The 15,333-nt window shown below is 37.5% G+C and overlaps 1 protein-coding gene and 1 long non-coding RNA gene across 7 annotated transcripts in view; one reads left to right on the top strand and one right to left on the bottom strand.

Moving 5' to 3' along the window:
- The window catches only part of LOC309631332, a 639,135-nt gene that overhangs the window by 224,074 nt on the left and 399,728 nt on the right, over nt 1-15,333 (top strand). The window lies entirely within an intron of this gene.
- Nucleotides 1-15,333, bottom strand: part of PDE1A (phosphodiesterase 1A) — a 359,806-nt gene that overhangs the window by 90,090 nt on the left and 254,383 nt on the right. For all 6 annotated transcript variants that reach the window (XR_014246179.1, XR_014246180.1, XM_082397534.1 and 3 more), the window contains one exon: nt 761-943. Coding sequence is in view for 4 of the 6 variants with exons in the window: in XM_082397534.1 (XP_082253660.1) it covers nt 761-943 (183 nt within the window). In the remaining 2 variants the exon portion in view is untranslated. The remainder of the gene's footprint in view (nt 1-760; nt 944-15,333) is intronic.

The following is a 15,333-nucleotide window of genomic DNA, read 5'->3' as shown; positions in this document are numbered from 1 at the left end:
TTTAATGTAATGTAATTGTTTTTTAATCCAAGGGATTTCTAAGAACTAGTTTTCAACATTGTCAGATATAAGATGTTATTTCAAGTCTTTTTGTAGTTTTAGTTCTGAAACATCTTGTTTCCAGACAGAAAAATAAGCTGTGTTCTTAAAGGCTAAAGAATGTAAAGTTGGGTCATATTAACATGTATTTCACTTTAGAAACTCTGGTGTTTCTAGGGGCCAGCAAGTGACAGAAATGCTTCAGTGACAGAAAGGTTGAAAAGCTCTTCAAGTAAAGTGGACATGAGAGAGCTTTCTTCCACAATGGTAAGAGAATGGTCTTTTCTTTTTAGTGCCAAGAAAAGGCCTGCTTGATTTTGGTATGTAGTACAGAACTTATTTTATTGGGAGTTACATTGTATTTGGGTAAAATTAGATGTAAAGCATATAAATGTATTATTAGGTGTAAAGCATATAAATGTGTTTATAAATATATTATAAACAGTTATTCACAAAAGTTCATTTGAGGAGAATGGTCATTCAAAAGTCTTTGCTTTTAGTCTTTATGTCAATTTAAAAATAAATGAAAATAATAAATCCAGGACAAGATATTTTTGTTATAGGTAAATTCATCCTAAAGTCCTAAATCTGTTCATTCCAATTATACTTATGATTACAGTTTTCCTCAATAAATAAAATACAGGACTCTCATAACTTTGACATAGTAAGTATATTTGCTGCCTTTTAAATTTTGTCTTGAGATACCAACAACTTCACTTACCTTTCCACAAAAATTCCAGCTTGAACAGCATGCACAATGCTTCGAAATCTTGGTTTTTCCTCAGATTTCTTTTTCATCATCCCCATTTTCCGTGTAAAGGTGGAAGCCAACCAGTCCCGGACTTCCGATGGGACCGAATCCGACTGAATGTCACTGAGCTCATCATCAGTATCCAGCAGTCTTCTACAAAAATTTATAGTGGTTAAACTTTAGGAAAAAGTGAAGAAAAACTAATAACAAAACAAGCATGGCAATAGGATTTAAAGTGTAGCAAGTCACTCTCTGATCATCTTTTAATATGAACTGTCTTAAAAAATGATTGGGTTAATGTTTTGAAATCTCTGAATTTCTCAAATTGGTCATCTTCTGAGGGCAAAGACTAATGGACTTGAACATTTGAGCATTCCCAAACATTTAAGTACAATGATATCAGTCTGGAGATATCGATTGTATTAATATATTTATAATATATTAATATATAATAATATATTATTCCAATAATGAATGAAACTAAGATAAGATAGGGAAGAGAGTTCATAAACAGAGGTCTATTAAAGGAAGCAATTGGAGTGGAAAGAAAAAGGGGAGTCGAAGCTATAAAAGTTGTCTTATATTTAATAAGCTTGTGTATATTGAGTACAGAAAGTACATGCTATTTGAATAAGGCCTTGGAGTTTACAGAAGTCATTCACATGTGTTATTTTATTTGATGGGTATCCCTAAATTTTAGGAAAATAATAACTTGAAAAACAAAGATGAAAACAAGTGGATTATTTTGAAAGCAAATTTTAAGTGATTTAGCCAGTGTCAGGTGGAAAAGTTAAAGCAAATGCTGTCTTGAGGGTGGAGATCTGATGGGCTTAGAACTGCTGGCTGAGGAAATCAGCTGTGTGAGGAGGAAGTGACCAGGAGCTGAAAGCACTGCCCTGCCACTCTCCAGTATAAGCTCCGGGTAGATGATGTGGACAGGACTGACCAGTAACAATAGCTGCATTAAGCCTGGGCAGCGCCAGTGATCCAGAACTTCCTACATGTCTGAACTGGCAAGATAGTGTGAAAGGCTCCCCACAAAATACAAAAGGGACTTTACAGAGCAATTGAGCTTTGCCTTCAGGAAGAATACAGGCCAGCTCTGCCCGTTGCTTGACTAGGTTTTTTCCTTGTTGGCACACCAATTTAATAACTCAGAGCTATTTTGGGCACACTTTAGCTTTGACCTTTGGGTTCCATTCGCGCTGGTAAATTTCTTTGCACCGAGTGAGGCCTAAGGATTATGAGCCGATGGAAGGAAGGTAGCCAGAGATGACAGCGAGCGCTACAGCCTTCAGAACAAGTCACACATCATCTCCAGAGAGCAAAAACTACCAAAAAGAGACTCAAAAGATAATATGATTTCCTCTATATGCTACTGTTTATAAGCATATAGATGTCAGTCATTTGCCAATATTTATTTTTCATAGTATTAAATAAGTGTGAATGCATTTATGAAATGCCTTATGAAAAAATATACACAACTTAAGTGCTAGAGTTATAAAATTATATGTATACATATGAAGATAAAAAAGACATAGTTGGAAGTTAATATTGAAGCTGGGACGAAGTGAGAGAGTAGCATGGACATATATACACTACCAAATGTAAAATAGATAGCTAGTGGGAAGCTGTTGCATAGCACAGGGAGATCAGCTCGGTGATTTATGTCCAACTAGAGGGGTGGGATAGGGAGGGTGGGAGGGAGACCCAGGAGGGAGGGGATATGGGGATATATGAATACATACAGCTGATTCACTTTGTTTGTTGTACAGCAGAAACTAACACAACATTGCAAAGCAATTATACTCCAATAAAGATATTAAAAAATATTGATTAATACTTACCCTAAATCATATTTAATTCTCATTCGGCTTTTACGTTTGGATGATTTTCGTTTATACTTAACACATCGTAATTCAAAGCAAGATATTTTTTTTCTCCTTTTGACCATTTAAAATTAGATTCCTTAGCCAATTACAGCAAATCACTGCACTACATGCTTTGAAAATTTCAGGACTTATGCCATTTCTATTATTATTGAATATGCCGTTTCTATTATTCCTTATGCAGTGATCAAATAAAACCACAGAGCAGGACAGATGGAATCATTGTGGTGTAATCCTGTGATGTCACCATGCTCCAGGAATTCTACTGCTGTCTTGTTTTATTAGCTACTCTAAGTAGAATGACAGACACATAGTAGTGGTTGCCAATTGCTCCTTTGCAAATCTGATGTGGATGACTTTAGGGCTATATGTCCTAAAATCATAAATTATCCATGACAGATCATCAAATATGACAAAATCAGCATATGGAAATGAGAGTTCATATAGGGATGTGGTACCCAGGAGTCTGGCAATCCCTTAGTCATGATGCATGATGTCATTTATTGAGAATGAAATAAGATATAGTTTCAGGGAAAAAAGAGTGATATAGATTAATGAGTGAATATAGAAATAAAGGAAGAGAGTACATAAAGAGAAAAGCATGAAATATTCTATTGTATAACTAAAAAAGGAAATCTTGAAAAAGCAAAAAATACTTCTGTGATGGTTAATTTTATATGTTCACATGGCTAGGTTATGATGCTCAGCTGTCTGGTCAAACACCAGTCTAGATGTTGCTGTGAAGGTATATTTTAGATGTGATTAACATTTAAATCAATAGACTGAGTAGAGCAGACTACCCTCCATAATGTGAGTGGGCCTGATCCAATCAATTAAACGCCTTAAGTGGTAAGGCAGAAGTCCCCCAAAGAAGAAGGAATCCTGCCTCCAGACTACTTTCAGACTCAAGGTTGCAACATTTACTGCTGTCAGAATTTCCAGCCAGTGTCAGCCTCCTTTAAAGTATAAGTCAGACCATGTCAATGCCTAATTCATACAGCCCTATGTAGCTCATCACAAGCTATGTCTCTACCTTTATCTTTTAACAATTTCCACCTTATTCATTTTGCTTCAGCAATGCTGGCCTCCTTGGTATACTCAAACCTGCCAAGCTTGCTTCTGCTCAGGGTCTTTGCACTTGCCATTCCCTCTGCTTAGAATCTCTTTTTCAAGATGTGTGGATCATTTCCTCACTGCATTTAGGTAGAAAGGGCTTCCTTGACCCCCCTACTCAAATAGTAAACACTTTTATTCTCTTTATCCTTCTATAGACTTCTTAGCACTTACCACTGCTGATGTCATGCCATATGTTTATTAGTTTGTTCATTCATTTTATGATTTATCCACTAGACTGTAAAGACCTCGAGATCAGAGAGTCGGTCTGTTCTTGTGCACTGTTATATCACCAGCATGTACAACAGTGCATGGCACAGATTGGGGGGATCAACAACTAGAAATATTTACACTAAACTATTACAAGTGACTATCTTTGAGGAGTGGAGTGAGAATGGAGATGGTATAAGAAATTTTAGTCTTTTAGAGTCCCATATTATCTGATTGATAAGAGCAGCACCATCCTGGGAGTAGTTCACTATCGTCAATCATCTCTTCATTGCCTTTAGGTTAATTTGCCCTTGAACAATCTCTTTACAATTTTTGAGGCAAATTATAGGGAAATGTATATTTGACATGGAAAAGATATTAGACATTTTTCTGGATTAAAGACTTAAATGTAAGACTGGATACTATAAAACCCCTAGAGGAAAACACAGGCAGAACACTTCTTGACATAAATTGCAGCAATATCTTTTTGTCTCCATCTCCTAGAGTATGGAAATAAGAACACACACACACACACACAAACAAATGGGACCTAATTAAACTTAAAAGTTTTGCACGGCAAAGGAAACCATAAACAAAACAAAAAGACAACCTACAGAATGGGAGAAAATATTTGCAAATGATGTAACTGACAAGGGATTAATCTCCAAGATATACAAACAGCACATACAGCTCAATAAAAAGCAAAACAAAACAAAACAAAACAATCAAAAACTGGGCAGAAGATCTAAATAGACATTTCCCCAAAGAAGGCATTCGGATGGCCAAAAGGCACACGGATGGCCAAAAGGCACATGAAAAGATGCTCAACATTACTAATTATTAGAGAAATGCAAATCAAAACTACAGTGAGGTAACAGCTCACACCGGTCAGAATGGCCACCATCAAAAAGTCTGCAAATAATAAATGCTGGAGGGGGTGTGGAGAAAAAGGAACCCTCCTACACTGTTGGTGGGAATGTAAATAGATGCAGCCACTATTCAGAACAGTATGGAGGTTTTTTAAAGAACTAAAACTAGAGCTACCATATGATCCTGCAATCCCACTCCTGGGCATATATCTGGAGAAAACTGTAATTTGAAAAGATGCCTACACCCCAATGTTCTTTACAGCACTGTTTACAACAGCCAAGACATGGAAACAACCTAAGTGTCCATCAGCAGATGAATGGATAAAAAAGATGTGGTATATTTATACAATGGAATATTACTCAGCTATATAAAAGAACCTATAAGGGAAAAGAATCTGAAAAAAAAAGATATATATGTATGTATTACTGAATCACTTTGCTGTACATCTGAAACTAAAACAACATTGTGTATCAACTATACTTCAATAAAAAAATGTAAAAAAAGAAAAGATATTAAACATTTCTAATAGCATTTTGAATTAATGGCCCAGGAAAGAAACATTTTTAAAATTGTATGCACTGTTTACATGCCTTCAGCCAAGGACCTCAGTATCTCCGTTAAGTATCAGTTATCAGAACTAACTCTTTTAGGCTCATCTATCAAGTAGAGTATGGTAAGAAATTCCTAATAAAGACACAAATAATTTGTATCAAACTATTTAAGATAATTTTTCAAGTTTGGATAGAAGAAAGTTGAAAGGCAGGTAGATAAAACTTAAATTTAAATGAATTTAAAAAATAAACCGACACACCTAATGGCACATATTTCTCCTCTCTCTCCCTTATTTATTTTCCCTTTCCCTGGCACCTGCCCTGTATACTGTTTCTTCTTCTGAGCACCACAAGGAGCTCTTCAGATTTCATTTGACCATGCTAGATAGGGCAGGAATGAAAACTATAGTATAATATCAAATAGTAATCCTGGGCTTTTGTTAGAGAATTATCAGAAACAATTTTTCTATACATTTATCTAAAATGTGAAGATATCTAAATACTTATATAAGATTATGTCACATGTAAAACATATGACTACCTTCTGCCTTCATTTCATTTTTGACATAAATTTGTGCAAGTAGCTTGATAAAATGAGATCTCAAATACTATAATGAATCTTGCTTACAAAACATCCAACAGCTCAATTGCTCTTCATCCTAGGGCTGGATGGCAGGGTGAGCAGAATTGCTTACTCCATGAAGGCTCTTAAAAATGAAGACTTTGTGTTTAAGAAACTTACAACATGAAAAAAAAAAATCATTGGTACATTTTCCTTGGGAATTCTTAAAATGCACTATACAGAAAAGAACGATAGGAGTATGTGTGTAAAATGTTAACACTATGGACCTCTGAAAAATGCTTCAACTGGTGTTTGATGCAACTCTTTTTTTTTTAGTCCCAATGGAGTCAATAAAGCAGAAAGTGAGGGGTCCCTAAACATAAGCTGTGGGTTGATGGGGGGGCTGGCAAGCTGTGAAGACTGACCCTGCATCCAATCAGCGCTGTACTGATCTTTGGGAGCTATTTATACTCCAAATTTTCTCTTGAAATCAGATGACACAACTCCCAAAGGGCTTATATTTTGAACTAGAAAGTTTGTAGGAAAAGGGAATAAAGAAAGGCGGCCACGGAAGGAGAGGTCATGGGATTTTGACTCTTACAGTGATATCAGTGAGAATATTTCTGTCCACAGTAGACTCTTGGAAAATGGTTACACTCGTGTACCCACACAGTTATTTCCAGGCAATTGGTGCCCACATTTACACCTATTAAGTACTAAAATTCATCTGCCGGATGCATAATTGCCGGAAACTGGCTTCTCAAGTTTGAAATTTTCTTTTTCCTGCTGTATTATTCTTATAAAGGAACACATTTCAACAAGAAACTAACTCATTCAACTCTGCCTCTAATATTTGCTGGGCTCAGGGTAGGAGCACATTTCTCTGAAATACCACATTAAATATTTAAAAGTTATATATCAAGTGAACAAACATGATATTTGTTCTATCCTTCTACCTTTTAATGTTTCATAAAAGTCTGACAAGTTGTGTTGGAAATGAGAATTCTCAGCTCTTCGTGTGACAGGGCTGGGCCAGTGGGCTATGGCTGGCTCTCCGTACCTGCCTGCCTCCTGCTCAGGCCCTCACCATATGAGTAGGTGGACGTCATGGCCCCAGTACAATCTCCATCAACCCATCCAGCCTTGAAAGCAGCTGCTTCTTGGCCACTCTTTAGGGGTGGAGGGGTGCACACACCAACAGTGTCCTGAGCCCCCTCAGGAGGAAAGACCTAAGGAGGAGACCCATTAAGACTTAGGAGACCTTTGGGTAGAGAGTGCCCAGGATATGGGATGCTTACCTACTATGAACCAGGCAAGGAGCCAAGGTTTACTTCATTTAATCTTCCAAGCTTTACTTCATTCCTTCCTCACTATGTGGAAGACACAATTATTATCAGTACCCCTATTTTACTGATGAATAAATTGAGGCACAGATACCCTAAGTGATTTGCTCAAATCATATAACCAGAAGTGGCCACGCCATTTTTTGAACTCAAGTCTCTCTGATTTCAGGGTCTGAGTTTTTAACTGCTGAGCTATCCCTCACCTCAAATGTGTGTTTTGCTTACTAAGTGCCCAGACTACCTTCACATTCAAACAATAAAAAATATCAGTAATCATTATTCTCCATCCCATCTCTACCTTGAAATTCAGGGTTAAAAATAATTGATGTTAAAGGAGTTTGGTCCACCAGAGTTTTGGTTGGAGGAAGCTTAAATTTATTTTCTATGATTGGTATGTTGAATCATTTTCTCAGAGAGAAATATATCTGGATGGTAGAATTTCACAGTACTTTGAAGTGCAATAAATTAAATGTCAGGATGGAAAGAGGTAATACATTTGAAAAGCCGTATCAACTTGTCTTGTAACCTACTTCCTGAGTACTAAATACATTTGAATTAATTTTTCCAGGCCACCACCCACGCACGTTTATTTATTATTTATTATTTGCCTTGTTTCAAAAGAGACATAAAATGGCAGGCTCACAGATTTATTTCAACAGTTTTTTGTTTCTTTGTGTCTTTTTTGGGGGGGTCAGTTTTCTTTTTCTGTCTACCTGATAGCTTTTGTTCAATGTTTCCTTTGGTTTTATTAATCTTTTTCTTTTTAACTATGAGAAGATGAGTATTATATCTGAGTGACTGAAGACTGAACATTTGGGTAGATAAGTCAGTTATGCTGACCTTAGCTCAATTCCAAGAGGCAAATTTGGCCAAAATTAAGTTGACAAAGGAGAGTGTTAAAGTTAGAATGTGGCTTTCTCCAAGCTAATGCCTACAGAGAGCTCTGCACCTCTTCTGTATCCAGCCGAGGAAGCAGAAGTCCAGCAGAGAAGGGTCGTCCCCCAAGACAGGCAGGAAGGTCCAAGAAATGTTGGGGGAGGGCTCTGTGAAGGGGTTAGGATCTCAGAAAGTTAGCATCAAGATTTTGGGAGTCAGTTCGGAGATGGAAGTGGAGGGAACGGGTGAAGCAGAAACTGCCCTAGGCCTCTCTGATGGTTCTTGGCTTCCCACCAGGAAGTCCTTTTGGCTCAAAAATATCTTTGAAAATATTCCTTTAGGCTCAAAGCCTGACATTCCACTAATTATCGATTTTTTTTTTTGATTAGTAAGCATCCTCTGTGGTTAGGAGAACTGCCTCAGGAGTTGGAATCCTGGCTTCATCACCTATTAGTTGTGTGGTCTTGGAAAAAATACTTCATCTGTCTGAATCTGTTTCTTTGTCAATAAAATAGAGATGATAATAATAGTATTCCTAGTGGTGGGGTTGGAGGATGAAATGGGTAAATGCACAGAAAGCATTTAGAACAGTGTCTGACACAAAGCAAGCCCTCAGTAAACTCCCAGCCATTTACACATCCATATGAATTAGTCTAAGCAGATCTCCTACTTCTGAGGTGTAGTAAAAGGAAGGTGTCTGGGGATGGAAGTGTTTCAGACATTACGGGAAGAAATTGGTCAAAGTGGACTTGGGGGAGCCAAAGAACAACTTAACGCATTCTATGGGTTCTGAGGAGGCAGCGGGAGGAACCTCCAAAAATATTTTTTACCTACTTTAAAATTTTACTGAGTAGAATAGGAAAATTCATAGAGACAGAAAGTAGAATAGAGGTTACGAGGGGCTGAGGGGAGGGGGGGACTGGGACTTATTGTTTAATAGGTACAGAGTTTCTTTTTTTGGATAATGAAGTTTGTGGAAATGGATAGTGGGATGGTTGTACAACACTGTAAATATACTTAATTCCACTGAATTGTACACTGAAAATTGTTAAAATGGTACATTTATATCTTATGACAATACTATCAATACAATATCTACCATCTTCTCCCTGCCCTACTTTTCAGGAATGATATTTTGCCTCTTCTAATCAAGGGAATGAGACATAGAGGAGGGTATTCCAGGCTCCACCTCAGTAAGTGTTGTTCCAAGGATCACTGAGTTGCAGGCTGAAGACAAAGGTTGGGGCTGCAGCCCAGAGATGAAGCCTAAGGGCTATGGTGTCCCAGGTCTGGGAGAGGTGACCATGTCAGGGACTAAAGGATAGGGCTCCCTCTTCTGTGCCCAAGAGTTGTTGCTTGAGGCGTTGCTAACCTCCAGCGCCCCTTGCTTATTGCTCCCTGTACGTGGTGAAGTTTCCTGACTCGGGGAGGCATTTCAGCTCCCAAGGTCATTTCATATACAACTTGGGGCAATATTTGGGCCACACTCCTTTGGTAAGACCTTAAAATTCTAACCATTAGGTTTCTAACATTCTCCGTACATCTCTCCTTTTGTAGCCTCATTTTGACATCCTCTATAAGTGTGGTCCCTGGACCGGCAGAATCAGAAACAACTGGGAACTTGATAGAACTGGAACTTCAAGGGCTCTACTCCAGACCTGTTGAATTAACAAGCCCTCCAGGAGATTCTTGTGAACACTTTGAGAACTGCTCTTATCCATTCATGACGTGTCAATTAATGGAAGAGCTCTGCCAAGAAAGTAAGTTTTAATCCTTTTCTATAATGTGGACTTGGCAGTACTGCTTATTTCCATTTGCCCGTTATTTCACTGTCAGAGGTAGTGTTGGTGAACAATACAGGAAGGGATTGGCAGAAGAATCTCAGTAAAAGTATCTTAATTAGTGAATATTTTATACTCATTTTATGAATAAAAATGATCTGTATGTTACTGAATTGAAAAATAGAAGAGTCAATTTCTCAATTTTTAAGATCTGCTTTTAGCAACTCTTAAAAATGCATTGTAGTATTATTAACTATAGTGACCATGTTATACAGAAGTGTCAAATTCTCGGGGTGGGGAGCAGAGAAGGGGTACTAAGAAGAACTGGGGTATATTTGAAGGACATGGGTGTGAGTGAAGACAAGAAATATATTTCTTTCTAAACCAATGAAGCTAAAAGAGTAGGGGCAATGACAAGAAGGAGTTAACAAGGGCCAAACAGAATAGCAAAATAATTATCAATGTATATAGTGTCCTTCATAAATATCTGTTGAATAAGTGAATAAATGTATAAAAACATAGGCAGAGAGTCTCTGGTCTTAGAGGTTATAAAATATTAAGATATTTACAGTGGTTTGGTGAGGAATAAAGTAATTTTTAGTCAGGTCTGCTTCATGGGTGCAAAGATGATATCACAATTAAAAAAAAAATTCCTGTTACCCTGGCCCTTTGTCCGTATAGTCAGCCATGGCTTCATTCATTGACTAGTGTATGACACAGAATAACCTGGGGAAGGAAAAACTTCTGTTCCTGGATTTGACTTTCAAAATCTAGGTCCCAGGGAAGGAGAAAAGGCCCAAGACAATGGAAGAGTATGTGATGAGCCAGAGCAGAGTTTCCATTCCTATTATTATCCAAAGATGCCCTAGGTTAATCCAGAGGAGTCAGAAAGGAAGACAGAAGAGATTTTGAGAAGGGACACTGAATCCAACCTGAAATTCTCCAAACCAAGACAAACACTGAGTGGGGAAATGGAACACCCAGTACATTTCTAGGATCCTGGAGCAGAAGGATGCTGGATGCCCACTCCACCCCCTAACCCCACCCTTTTATTTAATAAGAAAAAACTTAAGTCTCTGACATCCAGTACCTGATACTTGCCTAAGAACCACCTATGCTGTTTAACTGTATCATGGGATCAATATGTTTTATGAGCTGCCTTGGAGACTCAATCAACCTCTTACCTTGTTTTATGGGAAAATAGATTCTAAGTAGCTATCTTAGATAACAAGCATTTGTGTTAGGATTTCTTATTAGGATAATGTGACTACCTACAAGGATTAGAAATTAAGAACATGGGCTTTGGAGCAAGGCAGACATATGTGGCTAGAAGGATGCTCTCAATAGCAAGTGACATCAAACCTAACCCAAAGTCGCTTAAATAACAGAGGACTTTATTATTTTTCTTAACAAGAAAGTTAAAGGTAGGTAGACTCCAGCAGGGATTTATGTTTTTTAAATCAGCAGGTCAACAATATCATCAAGGACTCAGGTTTCCTCCATCTTTCTATGCTGCCAACTTTAGTGTTAGGTTTAGCTCTAAGCTTGTAGCCAGATGGTTGTATCATTTTCAAGCATGGTACCCAGATACAATCCCCAGACACACAGGACTCCTTTTCTATGGAGAGGAAATCTTTTGCAGAACCCCCATTAGTCTCATTGGCCAGAATTGTAACATATGTCCACATCCAAACTCATTGGTTAGGAAATTGGGAACTAATTACTGGTTTAGGTCAATTAGGATACACTCATTCTGAGCCTGGTGCTAGGACTGGTCTCCCCTGAATCACTTGGCTTTGCAGAGAAGAGTGAATAATTGAAAAAGAAAAAAAAAAGGGTTCTATTGCCAAGGAAGAAAAGAATTGATGTTGGGTATGCTCCATCTCAGTTTGAACTTGTCTCTGATACATAATGATTATATGATTCTAAGCAAGTGAATTATTTTCTTTATGTCTCAAATTTTTTAACTTTATAGTGAAACTAATACATTTCTAATTCATAGAATTTTGGAGACTTACTTGTAATCATATATGCAAATTGCATAATGTTGCCTTGGATATAATTAACTGTCAAATAATCTTGTTATTAATATCATCGTTAGAAAAGAATAATATTAAAATTTTTATCTTTTTCAAATCCAGGACATATTCATTTATATTTTATTGATCCAAAATATCACAACAGTAAGAGCTTACATAATATGTGGAGCTTTTTATGTCAGTTATCTCTCAAAAGATCTGGTCAGGTTATTTTTTCCCCCTTTCACTAGGGAGGCTGTGTTTGAAAGTTTGCAGAAAGTAACACACCACAGATGGCAGAAAATATGAAAATCAACCAAAATGTATTGCAACTTTTTCTAAGCCTGGTTTTCACACTCAATCTACAGGGTGAGAACAGCCTACAAACACAGCACTCCAAACAGCCACCCCTCCCTACAACTCACACCATAAAAATGGAATTCATAAAAACCATAATTTGCTTTTTAATGATTCACTGATCTCTAGCAATGTCTTAGCACATACCCTTCAAATTGATTTCCTCAGGGACTCCTCCAAATGGAAACAACTCTAAAAAATACAGGAGCCCAAATTTATAAATGCTCCCCAACTAAGCATATGATAAGCAATAGGCTCTGTCACCCTCCTGGGGGCCAGGGTAGTTTAGGCATAAGCAAGTCTTTACAAGGGACTTCGGGACCGTGGATAAAACCACAGAATTCCAGAACAGGAAGGGACTGGTGACTTCATCTCTGTGTAGAAAACTAATGACTAGAGAAAAAAAATCTCTTGCCCATAGGCTTGTCATTAGTAGGAGCAAACCTAGGACAGGAGTTGCTCAATATCCTGCACAGACCCTGTTCCAGGTCCCACTGCATGCAGTACTAACATAAACATTTTAGTTTTCACTCTAGAGAAGACATAGTTGTTGTTTAGGAAAGCACTCTCTTCCACTCAATTCTTAGGCATGTGATTTAAATAAAATTGACCTCCTACCTGCCTCATGAGATGCTTGACCAATGAACTTGCACATTCAGTTCTTCTGGGCATGATAGTTTGAGGGATAAGCATATGACCTAACTAGAGCCAATGAAACAGAAAAGTTGTGTTTGTTAGAGCCTCTGGGAAGGAAAGCCTCTCTTATTCCCACTGGATTTGAAGGTGTGAGGATGTAACGCTTGGATACACTGTCCGTCTTGTTTTGCTACCCTCAAAGCATCAGGAGGTCATTCCAGAGTAATCGAAACAGAGAGATTGATCCCTTGACATCATTTTTGTCCTGATTCACCTATGATTATAGTCAGCACTAGCCATCAACGTTTCAGCAATGAGAGTTTAAGATGGTTTGGTTGGGCTTCCTGTCACTTACAACTGAAATGTTAATGAAAGGTGTTCATTAGTCCAGCTCTTTTCTTTTTTCCTTCTTCCCTACTCTTGCTCTAAATGTTTAAGGAGTACACGTGTGTCAGTGCCATTATGACTTGCCACTTGTAGTGATTAACCACCCAGGGTTTACTCTCTACATCACATTGATCCATGAGTTTTAGAGCCCATGGTCTATATTTTGGTAAAAATTATTGTCACACTCTTACCCCTGCTGAGCAACTGAGTTTAAAATCAATGCTTACTACTCTTTTTGATTTTACAGTGCTACGCAAGTTTTGCTTATTTGAAGACCCTTAGCTGTGCTCTAGTTAGCTCCATCTTCACCCACATTTCCCACCTATGCTTGGCTATTTGTCTCTTTTCCTAGATAACTTAAGAATAACTTCTTTTTTATTGACGTATAGTTGATTTACAATGTTGTGTTAATTACTGCTGTACAGCAAAGTGATTAAGTTATACATATATATTTTTTTTATATTCTTTTCCATTATGGTTTATCATAGAATATTGAATATAATTCTCTGTACTGTACAGTAGGACCTTGTTGTTTATCCATTCTATATATAGTAGCTTATATCTGCTACTCCCACTTACATCCCAACCTCCCACTCTATCTCCCCTCTCAACCGCTTCCCCCTTGGTAACCAACAGTCTGTTCTGTATGTCCATGATTCTGTTTCTGTTTCCTAGATAGGTTCATTTGTGTCATATTTTAGATTCCACATATAAGTGATATCATATGGTATTTATCTCTTTCTGACTTATTTCACTTAGTATGATAATCTCTAGTTGCATCCATGTTGCTGCAAATTATTTTGTTCTTTTTTATGGCTGAGTAGTATTCCATTGTATATATGTACCACATCTTCTTTATCCATTCATCTGTCTATGGACATTTAGGTTGTTTCCATGTCTTGGCTATTGTGAATAGTGCTGCTATAAACATAGGGGTGCGTGTATATTTTTGAATTATAGTTTTGTCTGGATACATGCCCAGGAGCGGGGATTGACGGATCATACGGTAATTCTAGTTTTAGTTTTCTGAGGAACCTTCATACTGTTTTCCACAGTGGCTGCACCAACTTACAAGGAATAATTTCTTGACCTAATCTTTCTATGGTTATTATTTCTCTTTAACCAGAATCTCTTTTTAAACTCTATCTCAAGGCTAACAGAAGGTTTCCACTCTAAAAAAAAGTATGAAAAAAATATGTCCCCATTAATAGATTGTTCTATTGCTGCTCTTTCCTACTAGAAAATTCTTGAAAAATAGTCTACATTGCTTTCTTCCAGAGCCATTTCACTTCAGTTCCTCATACTTCCATAATCTGGCAGGTAGCTTTTTCTCTTTGTGAAACTCCACTTCAGAGGCATCAGGAATCTCCTAACTGCATCCAGTGGTTCTCCCTGTGGCATGTGATTTACAATATTTAGTAACCCCACTCTCTGCTGGCTTTTGCTACTCCATATTTTACAGATATGCCTCCAGCTTCTATGTCTATACTTCCTGAGCATCCTCTTCAGTAGTTCCACGCCTAACTTTAAATGCTGTGTTCCCACATCCCTCCCTAACCACCCTCTCACTCCACATCTCTGTTTGGCATTTTCATCCTCTCCCTTGACTTCAGTTACTAGGATAACATGTTGACCATTTTGAGATGGAACTCCAAGAGTTTTTGAAAACGTTAATAGTAGGAGGTGAGAAAAACTGACATTTGAAAAGTCAAAAAATAATTTGTTTTATTCTGCAGAGGCTTTATTTTACCTTCAGAGGCAGACTGCTCTTTTGTCTTATGAAAAAATCTTTTAAATAGGTCTTTAAATTACACAAAAATAAAGTGACATCTCAACTCTGGCACATAGAAGATGGAGACAATGTGACTGCAAGAGACTAGACAACTCTGAACAGTAATGTGCACAATTATCTTCATTGTGAGCACAGCTACATCACTGCAGATTCTGTGT

Source organism: Balaenoptera borealis, assembly GCF_965194805.1.
Source record: "Balaenoptera borealis genome assembly, chromosome: 6".
Taxonomy (NCBI): domain Eukaryota; kingdom Metazoa; phylum Chordata; class Mammalia; order Artiodactyla; family Balaenopteridae; genus Balaenoptera; species Balaenoptera borealis.
This window is presented reverse-complemented; position numbering and strand designations above follow the sequence as displayed.